This window comes from Gymnodraco acuticeps, unplaced genomic scaffold (assembly GCF_902827175.1).
Source record: "Gymnodraco acuticeps unplaced genomic scaffold, fGymAcu1.1, whole genome shotgun sequence".
Classification (NCBI taxonomy): Eukaryota; Metazoa; Chordata; class Actinopteri; order Perciformes; family Bathydraconidae; genus Gymnodraco; species Gymnodraco acuticeps.
In genome coordinates, this window is record NW_022991505.1 from 2,827 (window position 1) to 21,180 (window position 18,354).

Below are 18,354 nucleotides of genomic sequence, written 5' to 3' on the forward strand. Positions count from 1 at the left end.
TAACAGTATTATCTAGAAATGTCACATACTGTATAGGCTATAAATATTATTATACACAAATAAAGGCAATTTTTCTGCACTATGATTACTTTGACTTTTTATACTTCAAGTACATTTAGCTGATAATACTTTTGTACTGTAACTAAGATTTTGGTAATGAAATATTTGAAAATAATGTATTGGTACTTGTACTCAAGTAAAGCATCTGAATACTTCTTCATTAACATATATTTAATTGTTTTTAGACAAAGCTTTTGTGCTCCCAGGAGTGTGGAGTGTGGTTGAGGACACTTGACCGCAGAGCCGATGATTGTTTTAAGGACTGAAAAGGAGACCTGGTGGCTCCCAGCATCCTCTCTGATCTGAAGAGCACACATACATCTGTGCGCTCTGTCAGAGTGTTTAACTAAAGTGGAAAACTCTCTGCAGCTTCCACCGAGCCATCCTCACTGCGAGAGTCACTTAACCTTCCCCAAAAGGAGTAAGGGCGAACATTAAAGAAACATAACGTGGATAACGATGTTCCTTTTCAATTACAGGAGGGTTCACAGAGTGTACACAGCACTACTGAACACACACACACACACACACACACACACACACACACACACACACACACACACACACACACACACACAACACACACACACACACACACACACACCACACACACACACACACCACACCCACCACACACACACACACACACACACACACACACACACACACACACACACACACACACACACACACACACACACACACACACAGTGTACCCACCAGTTTGGCCACGTAGTTGACAACCAGCGAGTCAATCTTCTTCTTCCCCAGTCGAGGCAGGTGTCTGTTGATATGCTCTCGAAGCTTGTCAACCGTCTGCAACGCAAATAAATAAATAAATACATACACAGATGTTTTCCTTTGTGTGTGTAGCTCGGGGTAAAACCTTGTGTGTGTGTATTTTAGGAACACTGTGCGCTCAGCAGGGTCAAATTGAGTTCAGCTCGACTTTTCCCTCGACTACTGCGTCCCAAAATGTATTTAACGACGGAGAGGAGAGAGAGGGGAAGAGGTGGAAAAGTACGGCAGATGAGGGAAGATCTAATAAACAGTTCATATCTCTCTGGGAGGAAAAGGGAGTGAGGAGGAGAATGAAGGAAGGAAGGAAGGAAGGAAGTGATCCGAGAGAATAAAAGGAGAGATAAACTGGAAGTCATTTTAAGAACAGCTTGGAGACTGCTAGCATCTAGCCTGAACTCCATTAAACTGAAGCTATCTGTTCCTTAGTGCTGAGCTCGGTGAAAACGGCAGGATATGAAATTGTCTATCAAACGGGATGAAAGAAAGGCAGGACAGGGACCTTAAGATAGCCTTTTTTCTGAAGTGTCGACTCATCTGAAGCGTAACAGCGAGTTTCACCTGGGAAATGATTGGCTGTCAGCATTTCATTATGGGTCGTTAGCGGTCTATATATCAACCCATGCTAGAGGGAAAATCCTCCAGAGGATTCCAACAATCTGGGAGACTCAGTGCATCTGAGGAGGGGCCTCTCTATGAATCCTCCTTTACTGCGAGGGAAAGACATCATTATTCAAACCGACACAAAAAGGGCGTCAAAGTTGGATCTGTATTTCAAAAGAGACAATCTAATCTGTGTTCTCCTGCTCTTTGATTTGAGTGGCAGGACGTTAACTACAGTCTTTTTCTGAAGGTTAAAGGACTTTTAGAATAAGTGCATATGTTGTCACAACTAACTACGACTATTTATTTAACTGAATGATTCATTTAACTACGTTTCTTTTCTGAAACATGCAAGTTAAAGAGGCCCTATTATGCTTTTTGGGGTTTTCCTTTCCTGTAGTGTTTTATAGGCATTTGTTTTGCTTCTGTGCTTGTACACCTGTCTGCTTCTCAAAACTGCGAGGGTGCAGACCACCTTCTACTGTAATAAACTGACTATTTGGTACCTTATACAGCTCCACTTCAATGCATCCATCATTTGGGGTGATTAAACCCAAATCGAATGACTACAGAGCTACATTTTAAACTTGTTTATCCTCATGTTGCCATCAGGGCATAGATATGCTCTACCTGATCAAAGGACTAATCGCTTTTCAAAATTATTCATCCCTTCTGCACTCAAACTTTTAAATTCTTGAAAGGCTTCTAACTTGATTATTTATTTATTTATTATTGTGATGCTATGAACTATTTATAGTGTAAATTGGAATGATCCACATCTGTGCTCCCGGGTGTATCTGTGTGTTTTCTTCTTGTATGTTCCTGCCTGTGTTCATGACATAAGCTGCTGCTCATAACCAATGACTCCTTGCGGGATTAATAAAGTTGTTGATTGATACAGTCAACTCTATCTTATCAAAACTTGAGTTGGTTTCTACTTCCCCATCTCTACCATCCGTCCCTGATGTCAGAGCTCTGGCTCACAGTCAGTGCTCTGATCCCTCTCAGAGGATGAGGGATGGACGGGGCTGAGGTCAGGGCTCTGATCTGGCCACTCAAGCTCTTCCACAACAAACTCAATAAAATAAATCCATTTCTTTATCCGCCTGCATTTGTCATTCTCACTTTAGAAAAGGAAAGGGTTTTCACTTTTACAAATGTCAAAGCATATTTTTCATTTCATTTCATCGTTTATTTGAAAAGGGAAAACGCACATTAATGAACACTTTAGACAAATAATGCTTCAAGTGTAAATGTGCCGGATTTTAGCTTTGAGCTCATTTCCATCCGTAGTCCCTGACATACAACATATAAGAACATGACATTTGTAAATATAGCAAAAAAATAAATACATATGCAGAAAGAGCAAGAGCAGCACACACAAGTATTTACCACATGCAGTACAATGTAGCAGCAATGACATATAAAGTGCAAGAGAAGATACAAGAGATGCCTAAAGTGCAAGAGGAGATTCCCCTGTGTTAAAGTGCATTTAGCGGTGATCGCACGTCTGGTTCGTTCTCAACCATTCTTTGAGTTGACCTTTGAAGCTGTTGAGAGTGGGACGATCCCGTATCTCAGTTGGGAGGCTATTCCAGAATGAGCTGCCTTTAACGGAGAGGACATTTTGTCCAAAAGTGGTCCGTCTGTGATGGACCTCACAGTCTCCTCTGGTTTCTGACCTAGTGCAGCTAGTGTGTTTTTTGTGTGGATGAATTCCCCTAAGGGAGGGGGGGGGGGGGCATGTAAACATTTATAAAAAAAACACATACTTTTAAAAGACTTCAAATTGTCAAAACTCAAGAAATTGTGTTTTTTAAGGATGGTACACAGTGGTGGTATGAATGTGGCTTTCTGTCAAACACCTTGATAGCTCTCTTGCACTTGTTCTAGGTTTCAGGTTTGTGGCACAAACAAACGTATTCAAGTATGTTTGTTTGTTTTTTAAAGCTCTAAATCAGGTTTTATTTATGGTTGCAGGTTAACAATCCACAATGGAAAATGACATGATGATGTTGTATATTACACTGCCATAGAAACCAGCTTTAAAGAGGCCCTATTGTGCTTTTTGTGGGTGTTCCCTTTCCTGTAACGTGTTATAGGTTTTAATGCATGTAAATGGTCTGCAAAGGCGAAAATCCCAAAGTTCCCTCCAGGGGGAGTTTCTTTCCCACACACTCCCCCCCTCAAAATACAGGCACTAAATACAAATATCAAATGAGAATAATATGTCCACTTAAATATCGTTTTTTCTCATTTCAATGTGTGCATGAATCGGTAAAACATGCACACTAATCCCCAAAAATGTATGGCGATGAATTCATCGTTTAAGAACATTTTTAGCAAAATTACTAAATGATGTTTGCTTGTTTATTAAATCCAAAAGTTAGCCGCTTTTTTGTGTTTTGCAACATTTAATATCTTTAGGTTTTGGACTTTTGGTCGTAGGTTTTTTTCTTGAATGAAATGTCCAGCCAAAGCCAGGACAAATATCACGTTAGCAGAGAGAGTGTTGCAGATATAACCGTGTACAGTTTCTCTTACCAGGCCAATGAGCGCCCTGTGTTGATGGTCCTCCTCCTGGAACAGTGGCACCAGCTTCTTATCTGGAAGAGACCCAGCAGCAGTGAGCACATTAGAGAGACTTTAAAGAGCCGTTGATGCTGAATGTAGACGAAAACTACAGGTAGCCTCAGGTGTACGTTATTAAACAAACTCTGACTTGTTCATAGCTAAGATAAAATACATTGAATACACTCATTGAAAATACTTCCCAGAGCTTGGGGGGGGGGCACGATCCTGCTGTGTCAGTGTTTTTATGTCGGTCACACAAAAGTGGACCACGCTCCAGAATTTCAAGCTCGCACACACAAACACACACACACCATGTATACATCACTTCAGGGGACATTACATTGACTAACATGCATTTCCTGGAGACTTATCCTAACCTTAACCATAACCAACACATGCCTAACCCTAACCAAGTCTTCACCCTAAAATGAATGATACCCCTCATGGGGACCTCCATTTTGTCCCCATAAGGGAGGTGAGTCCCCACAAGTATAGTAATGCTAGGCCACACACACACACACACACACACACACACACACACACACACACACACACACACACACACACACACACACACACCACACACCACACACACACCACACACACACACACACACACACCACACACACACACACACCACACACACACACACACACACACACACACGATGTTACAGTGTAATAATATAAACACATATTCACTCCCAGGGCACAGAGAGCTGCCTGATTGGCTTCCTGTCGTAAGTTCAAAGTTATAAACTGTGTATTGCATATTTTACACACCGAGCTGATTCTTATTGGGAGGGAGCAGGTGGAAGTTCAATGCATTTTGCTCCAACAAAAAGCCTTACAATGATTTACTGCAGGGTAATAAATAAGGCAGATTCTTTCATGACTGCTATAATCTGGGTATAAGTGTTATTTGAGGAGTGATTACAATGAGTGTTGGTTTAACAAGTGAATCTGAGGGAGGTGTGTGACATCATCCGTGAGGATTAAGTGAGGCGAGGGTGTGTGTCGCGGCTGAGACAAAACATCTGCACTGGAGTCCTGAGAGAAAGGTACGTGGAGGAGGTAATACAATCCCCACTGTTGTATCATGATTGTAGCATTCTCTCCTCTTAAAAAAATATATATTTCGCTCTATTTTCCCTTTTCGTATCCCCTTCCCTTTTCCCCCTCGACCTCCCTCCAAGATAAATGAGTGTGGTGGTTCTGTTTAGCCGAATTCTCCAGCGAGCGTGAAGAATGCAACTTCAGACGACGACACAAACTCACACACAGTTTTGAGCTCCATTATATTCAAGGTTTTGTTGTTTATGCTCTCCACACTCCCTGTATTGTGTGTGTGTGTGTGTGTGTGTGTGTGTGTGTGTGTGTGTGTTGCATTTATGGATTTATGTGTGTGTTTTCAGTGTGCTCATGCGTCTTACCAAGACACCAGGTGTCCACCATCGATAGAACTCTACAAAACAAGGAGAAAAAGCTTTGTGTGAAAACAATCCCTCCAGCCAGCATTAAAATAAGAGTCTTACTTTCTGCACTCCACAGCAAAAATATATCAAAAGTAGAAAAAAAAGTGAGTAAGCAGGTGCTGAGTTTGGCCTGGAGGAAGAGAAGGTGATTATGAAGCAAAAGGTTTTTTTGGTTTGATCCGGAGTAGAATTTAATTCAAGGCAGGTACGACATCAAGGGTCCATCATCACTCGATCATAAACTATTTTATATTCACAGAGCAACCTAATAAGAAGCTACACACGGTTTCTTGCAAGTGAAACGTCATATAATAATTATGAGAACTTTTAATGTTCGGGGAGATTTTGTAGATATTTACCTTTATATATACAGTCTATGATATTTACATATGTTTACATTTTGTCAGTTGTAGGTCGGCCTATCATGTACACTGACATCAATTCTGTGTATTTATATTGTGAATTCAATAGAGACACTCTGTATATATATATATATATATATCTCTTTCACTGTAAATATTTTTTTATGTATAGGTTTGTTTATTTTCTAACACCCCTAAAGTACTTTTTAAACCTGCTTCACATATTTAATATATACCACTATGTTTTATTCTTCCACTGATTGTTTATACCTCAGAACGAATGCAAGCTGAGAAACAACTTCCTAATTCAGACACGTGTGTGCTCTCCAGCAGCAGTAATGCTCTGTATTTTTTGTTCTTTAAAGAGCCCATGAAATCCCCCAAACCAGTGTTGAATGGATTCTACTAACATATGTCGTCTGTAGCCATAGCCAGCAGGATCCTATTCCTCTGTGCAAACAAATCAATGAGCCTCTGCTGCTCTGCTCCTTCTTCATAATGAACATGTTTTATTCGGAGTCAATTCCACAGACTGCTGCTGCACATATTCTCACGCACGCGTATGAGTTCAAGTCAACGTATTTGCAGTTTTATGCAGAATTGTTTTCAGCATGATACAACTGTATGGATTCAGAAATGATCTTTGTGCAGGGGTGCACATCACTTTGTTGCCCTGGTTCTCAAAGGAGCACCTGGAGATGTTGCTTGGTGCTCATCCTTAAAATGAAATAAACCGTAACTTTTGAGGGGGTCTTGACTTTATTTGCCAGACACACGGCACTGAACACACGTGAGGTGAACACAGAACACACAGAGGTGAACACTGAACACACATGCAGAGGTGAACACAGAACACACATGCAGAGGTGAACACAGAACACACAGAGGTGAACACTGAACACACATGCAGAGGTGAACACAGAACACACATGCAGAGGTGAACACAGAACACACATGCAGAGGTGAACACAGAACACACATGCAGAGGTGAACACAGAACACACATGCAGAGGTGAACACAGAACACACATGCAGAGGTGAACACAGAACACACATGCAGAGGTGAACACTGAACACACATGCAGAGGTGAACACAGAACACACATGCAGAGGTGAACACTGAACACACATGCAGAGGTGAACACAGAACACACACACAGAGGTGAACACAGAACACACAGAGGTGAACACTGAACACACAGAGGTGAACACTGAACACACATGCAGAGGTGAACACAGAACACACATGCAGAGGTGAACACAGAACACACATGCAGAGGTGAACACTGAACACACAGAGGTGAACACAGAACACACATGCAGAGGTGAACACAGAACACACATGCAGAGGTGAACACTGAACACACAGAGGTGAACACTGAACACACATGCAGAGGTGAACACAGAACACACATGCAGAGGTGAACACTGAACACACATGCAGAGGTGAACACAGAACACACATGCAGAGGTGAACACAGAACACACATCCAGAGGTGAACACAGAACACACATGCAGAGGTGAACACAGAACACACATGCAGAGGTGAACACAGAACACACATGCAGAGGTGAACACAGAACACACATGCAGAGGTGAACACAGAACACACATGCAGAGGTGAACACTGAACACACATGCAGAGGTGAACACAGAACACACAGAGGTGAACACAGAACACACAGAGGTGAACACAGAACACACATGCAGAGGTGAACACAGAACACACATGCAGAGGTGAACACAGAACACACATGCAGAGGTGAACACAAGACAACATTAGCACTACTAGTAATCCTACAAGCTGTCATCACTACCTCCTGACTGTTCTCCTCACTGTCTTCCTCTCTGTCAGACATGGTAGCTGATGATGTAGGCCTACTTCTTTCTCTCTGGTTGAGTCTGCGATTAGCTGCTTGCATCCACAAGTCAACAACTGGGTTTGGGTCGAAAGTCTCTGTTGTCATCTTAGACAAGTGGATGTGCATCAGGCGAGAGTCTGACAGCAGGATCTGAACTTGCTTTTATTATATTAAGATGTGAAAATCCCCTCTCACATGAAGCACTGCTCAAGGGCAGTGTAAGGGACAACAGCAGGACTTTCTGAATGTTGGAGTATCTTTCTGGATTGCTTGTCTTCACTATGTTGACCAAGTCATACACAGAGAACGCTGCCAAACCTTTTCCTGCTTGCTTTAAAAGCATCCATTCTCTTACTCTGTCGGTAGACAGGATGGCCTCATATTTCTGTGTTGTGTTGCCAAAACTGTGGAGATCTTTTTTTATTTAGGCCAAGTTGAAGGATCAAGCATTAAAAATGGATGACATGACTTGAGGGATTCATGTCTGCTTTCAAACTCCTGAATTAGACCTCTCAATACATCAACCTTGTCCCTGTCAGAATCAGCAGCTGAAACACTCTCTTTCCTGTACTTGCCTTCACTGTCAAGCAGAAGTGTCAGCTGTCCGATAGCTACCATGAGCTCATCCTTGCATTCACCAATAGTCAAATTCTCTTGCTGGAACTTGAGGGAGGTGAACTGTAAAATGTTTCCAGTGTCAAGCATGTTGGCTAGGAAACACTTAAAACGCTCTGTGCAGACATGTTTTAGGTCACTGTCATCACTTGTAGCCACTTGAGATTGAATGGCAGGTAATAGCCTCCATATTTTCAAAAGAGTCTCTTGTCTCCATGCACACCATCTAATGTTGTGAAACTTTCCTAGTTTTACAAAGGCAATGCCATTCTCATCACACATCATCTTAAGTTGTTCTGTTGGCGCCCCCTTTCTGTAAATGAAAGCGTAGCAGCAGCTTGACAACGGAGCTATTAAATGTCTCACGGTATGGAACCATGCGATCATCTGACTTGGCACAGTTCTCGAGGGTGTGGGCGGTAACAGAATATGCACAAGGGAATCCCCAATCGCCACCAGTTTACGAAGTTTGGGGACTACCCCGTTGTAAACTCCGACGTTCACTGCAGCTCCGAGAAACCAACTTCATCTTCCACTCATCTCCTAAGCCAGGGGTTCCCAAACGTTGCCATGCCAAGGACCCCATATAGCATTATCCTCTAGCGGGGACCCCCCTGTTGCATTTTTTTAAATGATGTGTACAAGTGCCTCCCGATGGAACATGCAGTGCGTTGCCACTACATTTGGGGCCTTCTGCCTGATCGAAGCTGTCACTCCGCTTTCTTTGCCTGTCATAGCCCCGCTGCCCCATCTGAACACACACACACAACGAGACCAGTCAAGTCCGTTTGAGATGATGTACTCATCTAAAACTTGGAAAATGTCTCTTCCTGTGGTCCTACCTTCCAGTGCTTTGCAAAAATATTTCCTCAACAAAGTTGTCTTCTGAAATAAATCTGATGTATGCAAGCAATTATGCGACATTTGCTACATCCGTGCTCTCATCCAGCTGCAGAGCGAAACATTCACTTGCTCTAAAAGCTGAGCAGATTTTCACTCTCAGTAGCGGCAGCTCGATTCTGATTGGCTTGAAGGGCGGTCGTGTGATTCAAAAACAAAAAATATGAAAAGATTGGCATCAAAGGACACATAGATTGATAGATATGCAGTTATTAATAGCATCTAAAAAAAAAAAATTTAAAAAATGAAACTATAAAAAAAAAAAAAAATCCTGTTTCCCTCAAACTTTGAGTGACCCCCCTGGTGCCCCTTGGCGCCCCCCCCGGGGGGTCGTGGCCCCCACTTTGAAAAACACTGTCCTAAGCCACAAGCATGGAAGAGTTGCTCTAGCCCATCTGTTATGTCCTGTGCCGTTCGTTTCACACCCAAATGAATGAACCCAAGGAAATCTGAGCTAAACTCTCCCTTGCTACCCACAGACATAATGTACACAATTTCCTGCTCCACTTTTGTTATGTCTTCTGATCCATCAAAAAGCACACCCCAAAATTCAACTGCCTTCAATTTTTCATACAACTCTGAACTGATTGCCTGTGCGATGGTCTCCATGATGCGGGATCCCCCTTCTCTCGAATGATAAGCAGTCCCAACATTAACTTTAAGCCTCTTGAGAAGCGCAATGTCCTCTTCATATGAACGCAAATATCTTTCTCTCTCTCGCTCTTCTCTCTCCTCTCTTTTCCCTTCTCTCTCTTCTCTCTCTCAATGTTGGTACGCAAATGCGCCTTTTTTCAAATGACCCGGTGCGCTTTTTTGGCGGGGGTGCGCATGTGTACCTGCGTACCAGTTATGTGCAGCCCTGTCTATGTGGTTGTAACATTTATATCGTAGAACAAAACGTTAAAATTACTTAATCATGTAATAACCACAGTCCTTATTTCAGGCCTCTAACAAATAACCCAAATTGCCGAAATGCTAACTCATGACCAGCTTCTAGGATGCATTCCTGCACCACTGAGAAGAAAGGCTAAACTTATTGTTTGATATAAAATGTTTATAGCCTGGACATTTCCTGAACACAGAAAGTTAGAAAATAAAAGCAGGCTTTCTTCAGATACAGACAGCACAACACACGAATGGGTCATAGGTGATAATTAAGATTACATTACATTTTTAACAAAGTAAAGCATTGTTGGTTCCAGACCTTTTAGGGTTAACAGTAAGAAGCGTAGTAATAACACTGGGATGGTGTTTTAAGGACGTTACAGCTCTATGTATTTTTCACATTCAGCTTTAGCACCTATGTTGGGAAAATCAATGCAACTTTCAAGGGTAGCTGAACTTGAGTAACAGTTCTACTTTTCCAAACCCAATTTTGAGACAACAGTGCAGCAAACACTTAAACGCAGTGCAGAGCTGTAGTCATGCGTTCCCTCTCTCCAGTTTTAAGACTGTGTGTCTATACAGTGATGTACTTTTTTTAACAAAGCTCCAGTGGGGGGCAGACCTACTTCTTGGTGTTCTCCTCGATGTGGTTCATGTGGCTGGAAGGTCTCCTCTCGGCCCTCTGAAACAACAAGGAGTATCATGGGAGGGCGGAGAATATGCTCTCATTGTTCAGTAAAGACACAAAGGTGTGCTGACACACGAAGACACATCCTTGGTGTAAGTTCAAATGCCCATAAAGTTGGAGGAAATTCGTTTTCAGACACATTCCTCTTTTTATTCCTATTTACACACACAATCATTTCATGAGAAGAGGTACAAAATGTTTTATTACAACTTTATGGGCCCATTTTTATATTTTGTGCCTCTTCTGTGACGTGTTTCCATGCTTTAATGTTTCAAAAAGCTCTTTATTTGTCTTATACTGCCTGTGCTGCAGACCTCAGATACTTATAACACAATACAGGAAAGGGAAAAAAGCTTATTATTAAAGCAAAGATTATTCTCATCTGTACCAATGCACCTAAATTCCCAAATTAAAACACAGTTTGGATTATCATACTTTAGAAAACCCCAAAACTGAAGTGGACTCAAATAAAAATGCCCTTTAAAAAAGCAGCTTGTATTGTCACAAGTTAGACACTTCTATTATTGTTTGTTTGGTGGCTCATCTAAACTCTCCTGTCATTTCAGATCCCGCCTTCCTCCAGGCCCTTGTAATCAGCTCACTTCCCTCACCTGGTCTCCCCAGCTGTTACTCATTCCCTCATCACTCCACAGTATTTATACCACCTCACTATCACTGGTCCTTTGCCAGATTGTCTTGTTGTTTCCGCCAAGCTCTCCAGTGAGTGTTGTCCAGTGAGTGTTGTGAGTGTTGTTCCAGTGAGTGTCCAGCCTAGATTTTTGTCCTGCCCGGTTTTTGATCCCTGCCTGCCTGTTTACTGATCTCGAGTTCCTGCCTGCTCCCTGTCTGGTTTTGTTTGCCTGTCTGACGGATTTCCTGGTTTTGACCCTGCCTGTCCCTGACCTGAATAAACTGAACATTGCTATACACTGGTTGTATCTGAGTCGTGCTATTGGGTTCTGATCTGTACCTGTGATCGTGACATGTATGACAAAATGTCTCCTAAACAAATGTATTTCTTTGGATTTAAACGTATCAAAAATACGTTTTGTGCGTTGTTTGATCCATGATGAACACAGGCACCCGACAACACACAAGGCTCGTATTCCACTTACATAACATAGTGGAATATCTACACAACACACAGGAAAGGGAAAACCCCAAAAAGCATTATAGGGCCCCTTTAACAAATAATCAATTGGTCATTCATATGCATGAGACACACACACTCACCAGTTTATCCCAGTCGGCTTGTATGTGTGAGGTTCTGTATCTGGGATTGGGATCAGCATCCAGATACTGTGTCCTCTCCGTGTTCCACTGCAGCTCTGACCAGAAACCCTGGAGACTTCTGGCCTACACACACACACACACACACACACACACACACACACACACACACACACACACACACACACACACACACACACACACACACACACACACACACACACACACACACACACACACACACACACACACACACACACACACACACACACACACACACACACACACACACACACACACACACACACACACACACACACACACACACACAGAGAAGTCATTTCCCAGCATTGCGTAACACATGCACCTACAGTCATGTGACAAACACACATTTCATCAGCAACCTTAATGCAAGTTTTATGACTAAAAACACAACAGTCGTATATATTGTTCAAGAATACTTACAAGCCGTTTTAAAAATAATAAATGTGATTTAAAAAAATGGAGGTTGTTACCTTGCCTTTGAACACGGGTTCAATATGCAGCTCAGTGGTACACAACACACCAGGGACCTCCAACAGACATGCTGGTATCTCCTAGAAAACACAAGTGTGTGTGTGCGTGTGTGTGTGTGTGTGTGTGTGTGTTTGTTAAGGCACAAAGAAAGAAAACAGAATTCAAATTGTGTCCTCATACTGCATTCATACACACACATGGCTGCCTTTTATTTTTATGCGCATTCTCAATTGTATAATTGTGTGTGTGTGTGTGTGTGTGTGTGTGTGTGTGTGTGTGTGTGTGTGGTACCTTCTTGTCGAGCACAGAGGAGTAGGGCAGGACTTTATCCAGGCTGAGAGACTTCTCATAGCTTATTCTATATAAAGATGCTGTGTGACAGTGAGGAACAGAGAGAGTACAGTCTGAATTCATTTAATAGAGCACAGATTGATTTACTTTATTAGAGGCATGGATGTCTTTTAAGTTCTGGATATGACGGGCCGATGTTTCCAATTTTGCCCACTGGCCAACGGCAAACGGGTGAATTATGCCTCATTTTAGAATCAATTTTTATTTGTAAAAGCTAGGTTACATAAGCTATCATCACAGTGTAAGCTCTAAGGCAGTGGCTCTCAACTGGTCAGGCCTCGGGACCCACTTTTTTCTTTGTCAATAAATCGCGACCCAAAATCGTGCTGTAATATACGCTTTTCAGCATACAATATTAATTAAAGTGAAGTACAGGGCATATATCCCTTCACGGAACTAAAGTATGCTTTTAAAAAAGGTTTAATGAGATGATGGAATCAAAGATGAACTGTATAGGCTCACATGCTGAAAACCCAACCCCAGAAAAAAGTCTGGAGGGATTCTCCCCCAGGAGATTTTTAGAAATACTAACATATAAACTACGCATTCTGGTACACTCTGAGAAGAAAATAAACACATCTATTACTACCCGACATTTTAATAATATGTTATGCCATTGTTTGTGTTTCACTTTGTTCTGACAGCTGAACCTGCTGCTCCACACAGAGAGAAGAGTAAAGAGGAGATAGTTTGTGTGAAGGGTAGATAGAAAATCGGGCCTTCAAAATAAAAGTTTTGGAAACTCACACACACATCTGCGACCCACTTGAAACAGGTCCGCGACCCACTTTTGGGCCGCGACCCACCAGTTGAGAACCACTGGTCTAAGGAACACTATAGCACATATTAATTGGGCCATATAACCAGGAGGTAAAAAGGGTCGAGCTAGATTACTTTGACGTAGTATGACACAGGAAAAGCAATTGTCATTTGATTAAAAAGGCACCATTTCTGGTCTTTATCAGAGGCAAAACAACAGACAGTCATCCATACATATTTGACTCATAAACGGAGTCTCTTGTAACATCTTTTATATGTTAAGGTTGTTTGTTCGCTTGCAAGGATCATGGGTTAATAGGAATGTTTTTGCTCCAGGGTCCGGTTTACATCCGGAATGCTTGCTGCCACTATGCTAATGTAAACTCGGTAGCTCTCTAGTGACTCTTTGCAAAAATACAAGCGAGTATAGTCAAGGTCAGACATTTCAGGAGGTATTAGGAAAACACATGATTGAGTGGAGGGGATCTTTAAAATAAAGTACAACCTCTGCCTGATTATCAATCACTTTCCTTAGCGCTGCTCCTGAAGTGTTGTCCGTCTGGAACTCTGACCTTTCCTTTCAAAATGTCATAATGAATTTAGTTTGACAGAACTTAATAGGTTTTATAAAGTGCAGAGTACTTTATATTTTGAGGCAAGATTTCCATTTTCAACCGTACTTTGCTCCAGCTTAGAGAATGTCTGTGTCTATTCAAGACGTGAATCAGCCGTCTTTAGCCAAACAAAGACTTTCTGTGTGCAAATCTTTTTTGTTGGTGAGACAGACTGATCCAGATCCACTATAGTTTAGTGTGGAGGATTTGTGGCTACTCTCCTAATTTTAGCCTCAGGATTAAGCAGTCAATACGGCTGATGTTATTCACACAGCAGACCGAATGTTGACAGGAAGGACATCGTTTGTCGGTAGTTAACAGAGTAAAGATTGAACATTCAGATCGGTGGTGTGCGAATATTAAACCTTCTGTTGAGTAGCTAATAAAGATCGTATGCTATTCTACGATAAGTCCTGACAGAGATATTACAGGATGTTTCATCAAGACATTGGTCTTTCTATTCTGTGTTTGAACAATGTAACTCATTATATTATTCACCGCTTGAGAAAAAGGCTTTTGTCAGTTTTCTTACCCACTAAATCCCACCACACTCACTATGATATATTAGTGAGCACAGGCTTCTTATGTTTTATTTATGAGGCCAACATAATTGTCTTCATATACAGTAACCCTTGTATTAATAGGACCTCTGTGTGTTAGACCTAGTAGTTACAACAGCTTGAATATTACATTACATTACATTGCAGTTAGCTGAATAATATGCTAATGTCTTCCGCAAGGTGCTCCTACAGTATATATAATGTGATGCTCTAGGACGGTGATGGCCTTTTACGTTAATGTGAAATTAATTTCATGTACTCTTATATTTTCTTCAAGCAGACATCATGGGGCATTTGAACAGAGGTGGAATAAGTACTCGAGAATTTAAGTAAGTAAAAGTATTAATACCACAGTGTAGAAATACACCTGCATCCCAGTAAATGTGCAAAAGTATGAGCATCCAAAAAGAAATTAAAGTAGCTGAACTAAAAGTAATCAATATGCAGAATGGCCATTTTTGGAATGATATATTTGAATACTACCGGATTGTAATTAATGACTCATTAATGTGGTCATTATTTAAATGCAACAGCTGGTAATGCCTTTTTTTTTTACTGCCAGCAATCTTAATTCATGATAGTACATTATTCATTAGTTGATTTACATATCTTGTGAAAAATATGAACCTGCAAAGTCACTATGAACTAAAGCTGTCAACCAAATGTGCTTCCAAAATATAGTTGAGAAAAGCACAAAATGAAAAGTACAAATACTTGTAAGTTGTACTTAAGTGCAACTCTTGAGTAAATGTACTTTGTGACGTGCCAACACTGCGTTGAAATGTGTTTCTGCTCCGGAACTAAATCATATTTTTTTCTCCCAAGGTCTCTAATTGCGACTGGCACAAGTTTGCAAGAGAAACATAGTCAAACGGAGCTGATGAAAGAATCCAGTTTTGTGTAGATGAGATGTAAGCAGCCTGGTAACCACAAGCAGAAGGAGACATACAAAGGGCAAGAGAGCAGCATGAAAAGAAGAAGTGGAACCGAGCAGATTTGTGTCCCAGAAGCTTCGGCTGCCACTGACCTAGAATGAACTCTTGGATCTGATCAAAGGAGTCGAAGGCGTTCACGTTGTCAAAGAGCCACTCGGTGATCTGGAGGGAGACACGCAGGAGACGGGCGTCAATGAGCGGGAGATGCAGAACATACTGTAGTCGTGTTTGTGTCGTATTCTTTATTAGTTATTTTCACACATTCCCCTTTACATCCATTAGTGCTCCAATTTAGATGAACAGTTTCTTTAACCCTTAGATGCATAAGTGGGTCTTTTTGTCCCGGTGAGGTGGTTTTCTTACAGTATCTTTGTAATTACATTTTTTTATCATTTCATATTCCAGCTATTCCTCAAAAAACATGTTTTGGATATCATGCCATTAAAAAAATGTATTCGGCGTGACGTTGAAGCAGCGACCCTGCTGTAGTTCGTTTATAGCATAACGTTAGCATTTAGCTTCTGGCGACTAGATTTATGATTTGAAAATTATAAAAGTAGGGTAGACATGTGGAGATTATCCGGCTGAACAAAACGTGATCCGTCTCTTAAATGTGTTTCAACCACAGACCTTATTTCCAGCTATTTTCCAAAATCCTATGGAGAGATTGCATTGCGTTTTTGTCGAAGGAACCGGAAGGAGTTTACTTTAGTTCACTGCGGTCCTCTATTGTTTGATATACTAATGTTTCAATTACAAATAAAGATGTCCTCAAGAGAGTCTCTGCAAATCTCAGAGTCAGAGTGAAACCTTATATTATGCAGCCCATTCCTCTGATGAAAAATATCAGAAAACATTCTGCATAACATATGTGTGAAGAGAAAGAAAAGTAAATCAACATAATGTGCACAGCATTATCTTAAAATAACGAACAATAACACTGTCCATCACTTTTTTATCTGCACTCCTGAAGCTAAGTGACTCATTTAACCTCTATAGAAAGAACGTATTGCAATCTATCAGGACGGCGGGGACGTCTTAATTGAGTCTGAGTCTGAGTCAGCGCTGTTTCCAGGAAAATATTTGCCCTTTTCTCTCTCTGGCTCTGTTTGATCTCTGTCCATATGTTTGCGCTCCTTTAATGTTTTATTACAGCTTTTCTTTCTCCTCCCTCCACCTGCGCACCTCAAGGTCGACACCTACTGAGTTCACACAGAAGTGCAGAAAAGCTGCCTTAACCAATTTATTGCTACTTTGCCATCCATGAAAGCACCTTGCAGTGAAATGAACATCAATGGTGAATGCATTCTCTGTCAGATTTAGTTTTATTAAAATCATTTGTATTGGGTTATTGTGGGTCCAGACGATGTGTTTATTTTAAAGGTAAAAAAGGTGAACTGATGCTAAAAAAACTCAGAAAGTTTGCTTTAAATGTCAACCCTTTTGTCCTCCCATCTCCTTTCCTGTCTTTTTTTCCATTTGTGTACCTTCAGCTCCAGGTTTGGGTCGTTTCCCAGGTACACCAGCAGGCAGTGGAGGGCGGCCATGCGCTGAGGGTCAGTCTTGCTGCTGGGACACCTTGGACACGAGTGACATGATACAGCAAATTAACTTTTATACAACATAAGCACATTCAAACACACAGACACGCAGCAGAAGCACAGGCAGACAGACAACATTTGGGTACAGCAGTGTGATATATGAGCCGTTTAAAAGTGGGATTTATGAATGAATGAAGCAAAAAAGAACAAAATGTTGTCAAATAACCAACAGGGGCCCCCGATGTGTCCTCATTGAGCATGATGGTTGACCTCTCTGGCAATGAGTCAAGCTATAGTTGTTCTTACATCCAACTAATATTGAAATGTGTGTGTGTGTGTGTGTGTGTGTGTGTGTGTGTGTGTGTGTGTGTGTGTGTGTGTGTGTGTGTGTGTGTGTGGCCTAGCATTACTATACTTGTGGGGACCTAAATCTTTACAGTGTAAACAGATTTAGGTCCCCACAAGTATAGTAATACTTTACACAATCACGTGTGGGGACTCACCTCCCTTATGGGGACAAATTGGAGGTCCCCATGAAGGGAATCATTAATTTAAGGGTGAAGACTTGGTTTGGTTTAGGGTTAGGGTAAGGGTAAGGTTAAGGGTAAGGGTTAGGCATGTGTTGGTTATGGTTAGGATAAGTCTCCAGGAAATGCATGTAAGTCAATGTAATGTCCCCTGAAGTGATGTATACATGGTGTGTGTGTGTGTGTGTGTGTGTGTGTGTGTGTGTGTGTGTGTGTGTGTGTGTGTGTGTGTGTGTGTGTGTGTGTGTGTGTGTGTGTGTGTGTGTGTCCTTTATGCGATTATCTTCACACTTATATACATGGATGTTGCTGAGGTCCCAAATCGTGACGTGTTGCGTATGGGAGTAGTGTATTGCATGTACACATTGTGTAGTGTACTATTGAGGTACACTACTTAAGTCACCGTGACATCACTCATTGGTTTGTTGGCTAACGTTTGGAAACGCTGAGTTTGTTTTTTTGGAAACAGAAGTGATGTTAGACGGTAGAGAAAAAAAAG

General features: G+C 41.5%; 1 protein-coding gene across 1 annotated transcript in view; it reads right to left on the reverse strand.

Annotated features, from left to right (window-relative positions):
* Positions 1-780: 780 nt before the first annotated feature.
* Positions 781-18,354, reverse strand: part of gsap (gamma-secretase activating protein) — a gene marked incomplete at its 3' end in the record, with an annotated part of 28,203 nt that continues 10,629 nt past the window's right edge. The window contains 9 exon segments of the mRNA XM_034196827.1: positions 781-876; positions 4,006-4,067; positions 5,468-5,499; positions 10,761-10,816; positions 12,056-12,178; positions 12,568-12,648; positions 12,860-12,939; positions 15,880-15,949; positions 17,275-17,365. Coding sequence (XP_034052718.1) covers positions 781-876; positions 4,006-4,067; positions 5,468-5,499; positions 10,761-10,816; positions 12,056-12,178; positions 12,568-12,648; positions 12,860-12,939; positions 15,880-15,949; positions 17,275-17,365 — 691 coding nt within the window.